This window comes from Fusarium mangiferae (assembly GCF_900044065.1).
Source record: "Fusarium mangiferae strain MRC7560 genome assembly, contig: FMAN_scaffold009, whole genome shotgun sequence".
Classification (NCBI taxonomy): Eukaryota; Fungi; Ascomycota; class Sordariomycetes; order Hypocreales; family Nectriaceae; genus Fusarium; species Fusarium mangiferae.
This window is the reverse complement of record NW_024573929.1, coordinates 228,862-240,280: the sequence shown is the minus strand read 5'-3', so window position 1 is coordinate 240,280 and position 11,419 is coordinate 228,862. Positions and strand designations below refer to the sequence as shown.

At 48.3% G+C, this 11,419-nt stretch overlaps 4 protein-coding genes across 4 annotated transcripts; 2 read left to right on the top strand and 2 right to left on the bottom strand.

Annotated features, from left to right (window-relative positions):
• Window positions 1-16: 16 nt before the first annotated feature.
• Window positions 17-3,255, top strand: FMAN_12172 (uncharacterized protein; the record flags this gene model as incomplete). The annotated part of the gene is made up of 11 exons (XM_041834679.1): window positions 17-241; window positions 290-921; window positions 982-1,077; window positions 1,140-1,339; window positions 1,396-1,429; window positions 1,479-1,657; window positions 1,717-2,584; window positions 2,634-2,819; window positions 2,868-3,018; window positions 3,065-3,154; window positions 3,208-3,255. The coding sequence occupies 11 exons, from the start codon at window positions 17-19 to the stop codon at window positions 3,253-3,255; spliced, it is 2,709 nt and encodes a 902-aa protein (XP_041684918.1).
• A 122-nt stretch (window positions 3,256-3,377) lies between these two features.
• FMAN_12171 (uncharacterized protein) lies at window positions 3,378-4,046 on the bottom strand (the record flags this gene model as incomplete). Its single annotated transcript, XM_041834678.1, has 1 exon — window positions 3,378-4,046. The coding sequence occupies one exon, from the start codon at window positions 4,044-4,046 to the stop codon at window positions 3,378-3,380; it is 669 nt and encodes a 222-aa protein (XP_041684917.1).
• Window positions 4,047-5,487: 1,441 nt separating this feature from the next.
• Window positions 5,488-7,752, top strand: FMAN_12170 (uncharacterized protein; the record flags this gene model as incomplete). Its single annotated transcript, XM_041834677.1, has 1 exon — window positions 5,488-7,752. The coding sequence occupies one exon, from the start codon at window positions 5,488-5,490 to the stop codon at window positions 7,750-7,752; it is 2,265 nt and encodes a 754-aa protein (XP_041684916.1).
• A 1,089-nt stretch (window positions 7,753-8,841) lies between these two features.
• FMAN_12169 (uncharacterized protein) lies at window positions 8,842-10,777 on the bottom strand (the record flags this gene model as incomplete). Its single annotated transcript, XM_041834676.1, has 5 exons — window positions 8,842-9,751; window positions 9,816-9,899; window positions 9,952-10,077; window positions 10,136-10,263; window positions 10,310-10,777. 5 exons carry the CDS (start codon window positions 10,775-10,777, stop codon window positions 8,842-8,844), a joined length of 1,716 nt encoding a protein of 571 aa, XP_041684915.1.
• Window positions 10,778-11,419: the final 642 nt, after the last annotated feature.

Here is an 11,419-nt window from a genome sequence, read left to right as displayed (position 1 = left end):
ATATACCTATTCCGATATGACGCGACCTCTAAAGAGACGAAGAGACTCCAAAAATGATACCGAAAACGGCAGCTCATACATGGATGCCCAAAGACAGGCTGTCTGCTTCGACAGAGGAAATTCTCCCCATTCTTTTGACTCTGGCATGGATTTGGACTCTCCGAGTGATACAAATGACATTGGAGATGGAATATCCGTTACAGAAGAGGAGTTCGAAAAGGAATGGATATGTTACGGAGCGGTAAGGCGACTCGTGATCTGGATCTTCAAGCGCTGACACTGGACATAGATCTGCGGAGCCCAGGTTCTGCTGAATCCTCACACTCAGATGCCAAATGAGACGCAGCCGTGGGCCAGATATTGTTTATTCAAGATCGAACCTGACGGAAGAACTCACTACTTGGTTGATGACGGGGAGACTAGCCCGAAGAAGAGATCAGTTCTTGATTGTGATACAGCCGCGATTCTGACGCTCGTAGCTGGAAGGTCCGGAGACATATCCTTCGCGGCAGTCTTTGGAGTCGATGTATTTCGTGGCAAGCGGAAGAGATCTGGAAAGGGCCTACCTATTGACATCTCAGTCAACATCTATGGTCCTAGAAACTCGATCGGTGATGTTGATGAGGCTTTGTCCGAGATTGGCACTTATCGTACTTATCTTCAGCATCCTGTATTCCTGGAACCTGGTATCCCATACATTAACCCTCAATTCTTTTACCCAACTTCTCAGAAGACCGACCTCAGACATTTGGTTGGCTCAAGCGCTCGGGAAAGCCACACTAAATCCAAGGTTTCTCAAGAAGTTGAAAGTGTCATGGGATCCCTGGACGTTTTATCGGAGGAGATTCCGGTGCCCAGTGGTGGTGGCCAAGATCTTCATCCGATTCTGGATCAGTTCCTTCTTAACACAAGACTCAAAGAGTATGCCTTCAATCAGAAAGCTTAACAATACTATGAGATGCTAATCCTGAGCACCAATAGGCATCAGCTGAAAGGTGTTGAGTTCATTCTTGGCCGCGAGAGCGAGGAAGTAGCCACGCAAATGCACAGACACATGCTCTTATCGATCCATCATAGGTATGTTTTGTTGACATCTATGCGAATACATGCGAGTAACCGACTCTGTGTTTTCTATATAGCTTGCTATCTCACTCAGACAAACCGGGTCGTGGCGGAATACTTGCAGACGTGATGGGCCTTGGCAAGACACTGACCATGCTGAGTGCGATTCTTTGCTCGAAACAACTAGTCCAGTCTTTCTCCAAGGACATTACGAGCAACAGTGACGCTTGGCACCATTCACCACTGAATATGACTCTTGTTGTTCTACCATCTCGACGTAAGTTTCGGTCTCAAATCTACTCTACATATGGAAGATATACTGACAACATCAAGAGGTGCTTGATGTTTGGCAGAATGAAATCGATAGGTAAATATTCTAGATCACATACCACCACCATCAGACTAACCACATGCAGGCGATTCCAACCTCACACATTCAAAACTATCACTTTCCACGGAGATGCGCGACCCAAAAAGCGGGAACTTCTTCTCGGTCATGACATCGTCCTCACGACGTATCACACCCTAGAGAAAGACAACCGGGGAAATCAGATTCTGAACTCTATCAATTGGTCGAGAGTTGTACTCGATGAAGGTAAGTCCCTAGATACGTGACGAGATGACTAAAGTTCCTCTGACAAATACGTTAAATAGCCCATCAAATACGGAACTCTTCAATCAAATTGCACAAAGCCGCAGCTGCCCTTGAAAGCGATACCCGGTGGTGCCTGACCGGAACACCCATTCAGAATAGCTTCGACGACCTCAGATCGCTATTGAAGTTCCTACGTTTTGAACCCTTATGCCAAAGCAACCTGTTTGAACAGCACATAGTCAAGCCTTTCAGACAAGAACCACAGGATCAACCGAACGGACTCGATGGGGCTAGAAACCTGAAAATCATGCTCAAAGTGTGTTGCTTGCGGAGAACACAAGCGAAGTTAGACCTTCCGCCCAGCAGCATACAAAAAATCGACGTAACGCCCACCGAGACTGAGAAGTCTATGTTCACAAGCATTCTCGACCAATGCAAAGAAGATTTTGACAAGATGGCCGGCAAAGAAGGGAACTCCAAAAAGTCTAACATTTTATTCTCGGCAATCATGAAACTCAGGAGGGTTTGCAACCACGGAGCTATCACTATCAGTGCTTGCGGCTCAAAACGCACGAATCAGTTGAGTGTGCCGAAAGCAAAACGGAAAGCCTCAAGGTCGCCGAGTGCAGAGCCAGCCTGCGAGTTCTGTGACGAAAGGACTGGAAATGCTGATCTTCTTGGTGGTCTCGATAGCTGTCCCATTTGCGGTCGACTTGAGTCTGAGATGAATGACGAAGCCTCCTCCCTGGCACTCTCACCTAGGCCGATACCATCTCCAACGCCATCTGTGATGGATATCGATATACCAGAACCTTCTACTGGAGAGTTTTACCGACAGTCGGGCCATGAGTTGAAACAGAAATCTTCAAAGATGTCAGCGGTCGTGGACAACATTAAGAAATCATGCATGGACGCGGGTTCTAAGAGGTAAGTCTTCGAAAGCTCATCTTGTATAGTATTATTGATGTTTAGACAGTGTTGTTTTCTCGAGTTGGAGAGATACTCTCGATATCCTGGCAGCCATATTGGGAGCCGAAGGCATTGCTTTTGTTCAGGTTGACGGACGTAACCCGCTGCTAGGCCGAACAGAGCTGCTCTCCAGGTTCTGTCAGGACCCAATGATTCGAGTTCTTCTCATATCCATCAACACTGGAGCAGTGGGGTAGGTCTACATTTCAGTTCCAGGTATTTAATACTAACCCCCGTTTAGTCTCACTCTCACGGAAGCAAACATGGTACATATCGTTGAACCGCAGTGGAACCCAGCAATCGAAGAACAAGCGATAGCGAGAGTCGTCCGCATGGGCCAGAAGAGGCCAGTGACCATTTTCAAGTACATAACAGCTGGATCAATTGAGAACGTAAGTCTCAAGTTTCACCATGACGATGCAGACTAACTCCCTACAGACTGTCGTGAAGTTACAAGAGAAGAAAACGCGGATCGTCAAACTATCGATGCAAGACAAGGACGGTGCTGAATCTGATGCGAACTTGGATGTAAGTTTCGACACCTTTCCACTCTTCCCAGAACACATCCTGACCTCAAGCAGAGTTTTAAATTTGCCATTGATCCTAACGAGTGGGGGGTTGTATCATAAACATCCCTTGTCCAATTATGCACCCCATAGAAATGTTGAAATACGCATCTCTTTCTCCTTTGTGTCACTGCTTAGCTAGTATCTCTTGTCTCACATTAACAATCAACGCCCATTTTTCCAGTTCAGTTAGTGCCCAACTGTATGCCAGCTTGTTCCAGAGTCCCCATTGCAAGCATGAATTGTCCCGAGTAATACAGAATCCAAACAGCATAGTCCATCCAGACTTGATGAGAAGATGATGCAGCCACAAGGAATCTCCCAGAGGCCAGAATGGTGTCAGATACCGTAAACACAACAGCTCCCAGTGCGAGTTTATCGCTCTGGATCGTCAATGCCGAGAATATCATACCCAGAATTGCACAGGTGTAGAGAAGAATAGGTAAGCGAAGCTCGCTGTTGACCCTCGGAATCAATAGCGTCAACATCGTAGGTCCAAGTAAGACAGCTGATATGACGATAGCGACGCGTATTTGATCTTCTAGAACCAGCCTCTTTGCACCTGTCTCAAAGAAAAGCGCGATATAGAAAAGATGCGATGTTAAGAAGCTTCCAAGTCCTGCTAGAAATGCTGGTTCAGAGTTCCAAGCAAGGAAAGCATCGCCCAGAGATCCGAAACTCAATGCAGCTAGAAGATGTGTCGGTCCATTGACGATCTTGACGAGGATCGCGAGTAGAGATACTGCGAGAGTTTTGGTGATCATGCGCGAGTAACTCGGACTCGCACGAGCTTTAACGCCATAGAGGATGGCTGCAGTAAGAGAACTGGCGACGAGATAATTTTCTGGCAGCATCGTGTGTAGCTAGTGTGAGTATGGGTAATCGAGGCGGGCTCTCAAGCGCGAAGTCATGAATTTATGGTCATGGCTTGAGTTGACCTCGGTACTCACTAGACTCACACGTGACAACCCAATTAGATGACCTGCCTGTCTAGGCTACTTCTGCCACTCTGGGTGTTCTTTTCTTGGTAAATACAGCATTTGAGAGGTACTTATGTAATTTCTGAAGTGGCCTCAAATGATGTTCAGGCTCGAGTACTGGGGTTTATTGTTTGGCTGGATTTCTTGTGTTTAGAGAGCGGCCGTATGTTAAGGCAGAGAAATAAGCTAGAGTGGAAACGAAAACTACATATTTCCTGTTGCAAATTTGCCTCTGAGTTATTCTTGCCCTTATTGAATTAAATTATTCACAGAACCCTGATGCATAAGCCAGAGGGTCGCCGAATCATATCGTTGAGGTGTTGTGAGACGGTCACTGCTGGCTTTGGCAGCCAGTGATTAAGTTCATTGATTTGGTTCAAATCACCGTCCCAATCCCACTGAACGATTGAATCACAAAGGGCACATAAGTATAAATTCATTATTTCCCTCTCAGTAAACTTCCCCAAAAACCAATACAAAACAGCAGCCTTACTATTAAACTCTTCTCCAAACACAAAAATGAGCGACACAAAACGATGGATCCATGTTTTCTTGCACAAGAAGGATGACACTTCAAATGCGGAAGCGAACTTATTGAAACTGCGAGAGGTCAGCGACTGGTCTTGGTATTATGAACTCCACGAAGGTGGATGTGTCCTTCAAATGAAGGCCCGAATCCCCAATGCTATTGACGACTCACTTGTCGACTGCTGAGGAGGCTTGGAGCTTCAGGGGACTGGATATTATCTCACCACGTGGTGGCGTCGAACGCTTTTTATTTTTCTGAAATAGACAACAAGAAAACGCTGGCTTGCTAAATTAGGTTATTGTATTAAATCCATTTTCTCTTTATGATTTTAAATCAAGTTCCCGAGTTTTCTTTCCTCCTCAGCCTAGCGAGGCATCTTGCTAGGCAGTGCGGGGTACTACCAGCAGAATTAGCAAATGGTTATAGATGGCATTTTGAGAAAATAGATTGGGAAACTGAGAAGACCAAGACATAAAAACAGGCTAGGTCCTGCTCTATACGTCATATTGCTTGGTGCAACCACGAAATGTGGCTGTGCGTTACCATCTAGTCTAGGTGTATTCTGTAACAAGGCGCAAACACAGGCAGAAGTCACCGTCTCAGCTGAAAAACAGCCCGTTTCTGATCGTCCAATCACATCGGCCTCTCGACGTGCTGAGCCTTCCTTGGGCTCAATAGAAGTTGTTCTCCTCACTTCATCAGTGACTGAGCTTTCGATTGATAATACTACATATAGACTCTGGACCGTCTGGAGAGCATGTTCACGTAACGGTAGACGGGAAAGCCATGTTTCTGCATAGAAGCCGGTCTTTGAGAGGGGTCGGACGCATTTCCCGAGCCCAGCCTCGATTACTGCACCAGCCGCATCATCGTCCATTCCGTCATTGGCATTCAACCCGGACTGACCGAAATCAGAATAACACGCGTCGCCCAGTATCGACGGTTGGGAGGACAGTATGGATATCTATTGGCGTTTTGGCTTGGGGCCAGGTTTGCATCTCGTATGCATACGAGCCTCTCAGAGACAATGGTGTTTTCACAAACCTTACCCAATCGACCATCTTCCGAGCAATACCAGCAAAGCTAGCACGGCCGACTGAAAGAGTGGAAAATGAGCTGTATCAACCGATTACTGGCGATAAAGAGATACGGCTCCTTATCTTGGAGCCGGGTGCACGCGAGGACGTATTAGAATGCGAGCTGGTGAACGCTGAACTGTCCTGGAGGACCAGATTCGAGGCTCTGTCATACGCCTGGGGAGACGATACTACGAAACACGAGCTCAAATGTTCTGGACACGTTCTTGGTGTAATGGCTAACCTTCATGACGCCCTGTTGGACTTGCGACTTCCAGCGCAAAGGCGTGTTCTATGGATTGACGCCCTCTGTATCAATCAGGCCGATAACGACGAAAAGTCTAAACAGATCAGACTTATGCATGAGATCTACTCCCAGGCCCAAGAAGTTCTCATCTATCTGGGAAGATCAGATGCTTCAGTGAATGGTGCGATTGAATCAATGCGTTGGCTCGACTGGAAGTTGATGCCTCTCTACGTTCGGCAATTCTTACTCAGTTCAAACATTGGCATGGCCAGCTTTTTTGTTGAGAAGTGGATCAAAATGAAGCCTATCAACGATCAAGACTTTAGTTGGAACCCGATCATCAATTTGCTACGCCGTCCATGGTTTCAACGGACATGGGTCATCCAAGAGGCTGTCATACCGAAGCATGCAAAGGTCATTTGTGGAGATCAGTCCATCGCCTGGGCGAAAGTTCTCCGAATTGTGGACGCAATCAGGTACTATCAATCCTCAGTAAAGAGAGTGCCTGGGTACCATTTGATCTACGAGACAATCTCCAGTGTAGACTTGATGCGATCGGCTCGAGACAATCGACATCCCAAGATTTACATACTTGGTCAGCGGTGGTACCGCCCTCTCTTAACTGGGCGTCCAATGGAGGGACAGGAAGATTCTAAGCTTCTTGACCTTATCTTGATGAGCCGCAGATACAAGTGCACGCATCCTCATGACAAGATCTTCGGTATGCTCGGCGTTACGGCAGAGGATACAAGTAGCAAGCTCTTAGAACCAAATTACGAAATCTCGGAATTCGACGCTTACCGAAATTTTGTACTCTGGGAGATACGCCATAACAAAAGCTTGCGTGTCCTTGGAACGAGCTCACAAAAGAGCAGTCGACAACGCACATCTCCATCGTGGGTTCCAGACTTCAACAGACTTGATTCTATCACGGGATTAACCGGGTCCCCCTTCAGTGGTTCCTACGTTGATGCCAGTGCAGGAATGCCAATGGGGGTGCGAGAATCAAACAATAGTACCAATCTGCATATCAAGGGGAGCATAGTCGACACGATCCACACTGTTGGCAAAAGGTCGTTCACAGACAGATCCACCAGACTCAGTAAACGCCAAAGAAGTGACCAGCATCTCTCGGTCTATGACCAGCTCCAAGTGAACAGAGGTATGATCGAAGAGGCAAGAGACATTTGGCTAGAAGCCACGAAAGGGCTAGCACGAGGCCTTGGACCTAGCCCTGGAGATCGTATCTTTGATACCAACGTGACCGATGGTAGACCATCACCTGATAGGTCTATCTCTCCAGGCTGGGAGCCATTTTTACGAGTTCTCTTCGGCGATGTCTCAGTTGGGAGCAAGTCTTCCATGTTCATCAAAGAGATCACGACGTCCTTTCTTCGCCTGACCCTTGCGGAAGACCAGTTACCGGAGGAATACACCAAAAGCGAGGAGGTATTTGCAATCAAAGCGCTTGGATACTTTGCAGCAATAGCGCGGTCGCGACGGTTTGCACGAACAGACATGGGGTTGGTTGGCTATGTGCCCATGAGGGCAAGAAGAGGAGACCTGGTAGTGGTTCTGTATGGGTCTCAAGTACCGTTCGTGGTTAGGGAGAAGGGGGATGGTAGCTATTGCTTGGTAGGGGAGTGCTATATGGACGGGATCATGCGTGGCGAGGGAATTAGGTTTGCAAAATACGAGAATAGAGATATAGAATTGACATTGGTATAATAGAGATGCAATGCCGCTATCGGCCCTTCAGCTGAGCAGGCTTTCATCTCGCTTCACCTTATCCTACTGTATGAACCTAGATCAATAGCTACATCTCTCCATAAGATACCAAATCAGTAAACAGTAGCCATTAACGTACAAGACTGATTCCACCACTGCTCTATACGCGGCAGTCTCGTATTAATGACATGATAATTCACCCTCGAGTCTAGACTTCGAGCGATGAATGTGTCTTATAACGCCCTCCACGTTAATTATCGGCCACTAAGATAGCGCCCATAATTTCCACCATTTAACAGACACCGGTGACACCCGATTGCCTTTGATCGGTTATCACAAAGGATCTCACATCAAGATCTCGATTGTGCCAGCAAAAAGTAAGACGTCAATCTCTAATCCTTGCGACCGACTCCTTTTGACAAAACAACTTCACAAGCGATCATCCAAGACTTCGGATCAGTGGATGTTTTAAGTGGATAATTGGTCTCCGTGAAGATCTTCATCACGCTAAAGGTCCATGTCCAAGCTGACGGGGAAACCCCTGACGCTTATGCAGGCCCTTGCTCACGGGCTTGAATTAACTTTTCTGTGCTCAGACTTCGACAAGCAGATGCGCGAGATTTGAGACGGCTTGTAATTAACATCTTACGATGATTGTGACTCGACCTGCAGAAGACAGGGGATCAAAGCAGAATATCGACGCCACGCAGGCTGCGACGGACGAGACCGCAGGCTAGATCGTTCACTAATCCAGGTTGGAATCAGGGCCAGATGCCCTGCAACTTAGTTAGCCCGCTGTGGCTTTTTTCGCGGACACGGGCGGGAGGGGCCGGTAAATGCCATTCCTTCATTCCACGCCTCGGCAGATGAACACGTTCACCTCAACTGAGCGCGATAGAGCTTGAGAGATTGAGCAAGGAGAAGAATGACTGGTGATGCAGTCGCATTTTTTTCATTAATAAGTACATACAATATCCAAGAAGCCTTCCCAGTTAAAAGGTGAAGATAAAAGAGGGAATCACTTGTAAATCACCAAACTCCCATCCCATAAAAATAAATCCGTAAATCAGATTAAATTACCAGTCAAATTCATTTAGCCATGGAGATTCCGTTTCCTGCCTCGAGGGTATCATTGGAGTCAATTGAGCATCGTCGGTCCTTGACAAACTTGGGCCACGTGTTGGTCAGCACTAAGTACTTTATGTGCTTCTCCGAGGCGTCGAAAATACTAGCATCGAAGCCCGCGGGGATGTCACCCCAGTACATAGCCTTGTCGCTCATGTATCCAGTGTCAGCGACAGAGTCGGCGGCCATTATGCCTGTCTCGGAGCCGTGTGATGATGCAGCTGAGGACTTGACTTTGGTGGGTGTTGTCACCATCTGGAATCCCTCGAATGGCAACGCCGGGTCAACCTGCTTCTTGTCGCCGTAGAGAATACGCGCAGAAGTCTCAAAGACACCCTCCAAATCTTTTTGTTGTTGCGATGACAGGTTGATCTGGAATTCTGCGTCGCGAGAGCTGATGAAGCCGGTGTAGATGCGAAGAGCGCTGTTAAATCTCTCGCGGACGAGTTCTTGCACCGACGGCTCCTGGATCTTCTCCGGGTCGCGCACAGAAGGCGGTAATGAAGACTTCCACTCAGCGACAGCTCGTAGAAACGCAATGTTCTCTCCAGAGAAGTCACGAAGGGCCGAGAATTGCTGAAGGGGTTCGGGGTTACGCTGGAGAACATACTCGAGAGCTTCCATGGTGAGGATACTCTCACCGGAAGCGCTGCTCTTGACGGAACCGTCCTTGGACCAGGACGTCAGAGCGGAGGCGGCAACAGTAGTAGATCCAGTAGCGACAGATCGAGCACCATTGGTCGCAGCGCTTTTGTTGAGCTGCCATTGAGCAATGGAGTCGATGGTCTCTTGGCGGAGGTTCTGGTGCTGGAGGACTTCCCAGCAGGGCCAGAAGATAGTGAAGATCTCGATGGCCATAATGGAGATGGCGAGCCTATTGTGCGATAGTGAGCGGGGATGTTCTTAATGGGGACACATTGCTGAGGTAGGTGGCTTACCATTGAGGAGGAATCCAGTAGTAATTGACGGGTGCCATGGCAGGCACATACAAGGCGATGAGCCACATGGGAGTGGCATGGAGGCTGTGTGTCTCGGTCAGTCTATGGTGCTGGCCCCGGTCAAGGGATAACTCACTTAGCAATGCAGCATGCGACGGTTTGGACCCTCCATCCCTGGGTGTCGTTGACACCGCGGGCCTGCCAGAGGATGTAAGGGGCGACGATCCATGCCCAGAGGAATTGCCAGAATACAGATGGCCACCTTGCAACAGAGTCAGTACATGTCGCGATGAGATGAGCTCGAGAGGGAGTATGCTTACCATTCCCAGCCCTTTCCGACCTGAGACTTTCGGTACTCCTCGGAGCCGGGATGGACCTCTGTACCGGGAACACCCCATGAGGGATGGAACTTCTTAGATAAGCACCACATGATGATGGTGAGGATGAACTGCATACGTTAGCATTGCGGTATGTATGTGTGATGTGTTCCATACCTGAACTACCATTCCCAGTCCAACCGTGACAAGAATCTTCTTGGAGTAATCAAGCGCCTGAAAGCGTCCAAGCAACGAACCACGTCGAACGCGACTCTTGGAAGGCGACTTTTCGTCTGAAGCAAACAGTTCCTTCTGCTGCTTGGCGACATGTAGGAAACGGCTGTTGGAAGCGTGGAACAAGGCGATACCAAAGGGGAAATACAAGCTCATGATCCAGAACTCGCCCTCCGGCGTGAATAGCGGGAAGTAGACATATCCAGTCTGAATAGCTCCCCAGTAGATATGAAGAAGAACGATGGCGGCGAAGGAAAGCGGGAGGTCTCGGATTCTCAGCATGGGCATGTCGCGACGTCTCCAGAGGAAAACCATGCCGCCTGCGACGATGAACGTCCAGACGAAGGTCCAGATGATCCAGAAGATGCCTAGGCCATCGAGCCTGGCCTCGGGTTTTTCGGTTTCGGCCATTGCAGCAGCGTGTCAAAGAAAAAGGTGTAGTGTCGATGGTCTCGAGGTGTTTAAATTGGGGAAGTAAATAGGGAAATATCTTTTATTGTTGTAAGGAACGTGGTTTTGGAAAGGAATGTGTCGGTCTGGTCTCCGCAACACAAATACGGTCGAGAGAGCAAGAGAGTCAAAATGAACGCACGGAGCGGAGATGACGACGTATTATAGTAATACGTTTATCGAGTGTGATTCCCCAAGCGTCCAGACGCTAAACAGGGATTGAAAAATCTCTTGCAGTGAAAGCGAGCAAGCGAGTGGTGAAAATGGGAAGAAAGATCGAAGAGAGTGATGCAGCAAGGGACACGCCCCCCAGATAATGGGCCATGTCTCCCTTGCGCACACCCAGACCTGACCTGAGCTTGGGCTCGGGAAAGCCAGGTTAGTGCCGTCTAAGCTCCCGGCCTCCGGTGATCTTGGCCCGTCTGGGGGTAGGGCTGCCCCCCTGTGCGATCCAACCCGCAGTTCGGGATAATTCACGAGAGAAAAGATGCCCACTTCGCTCAGACTGACAGCGAAAACTAAGGGATATTGGATATGGGGGTCGTGAACAGACCGGTTCGCAAGATGAAATTACAGATCGACTGGTCGACGTCTGTCTGATGT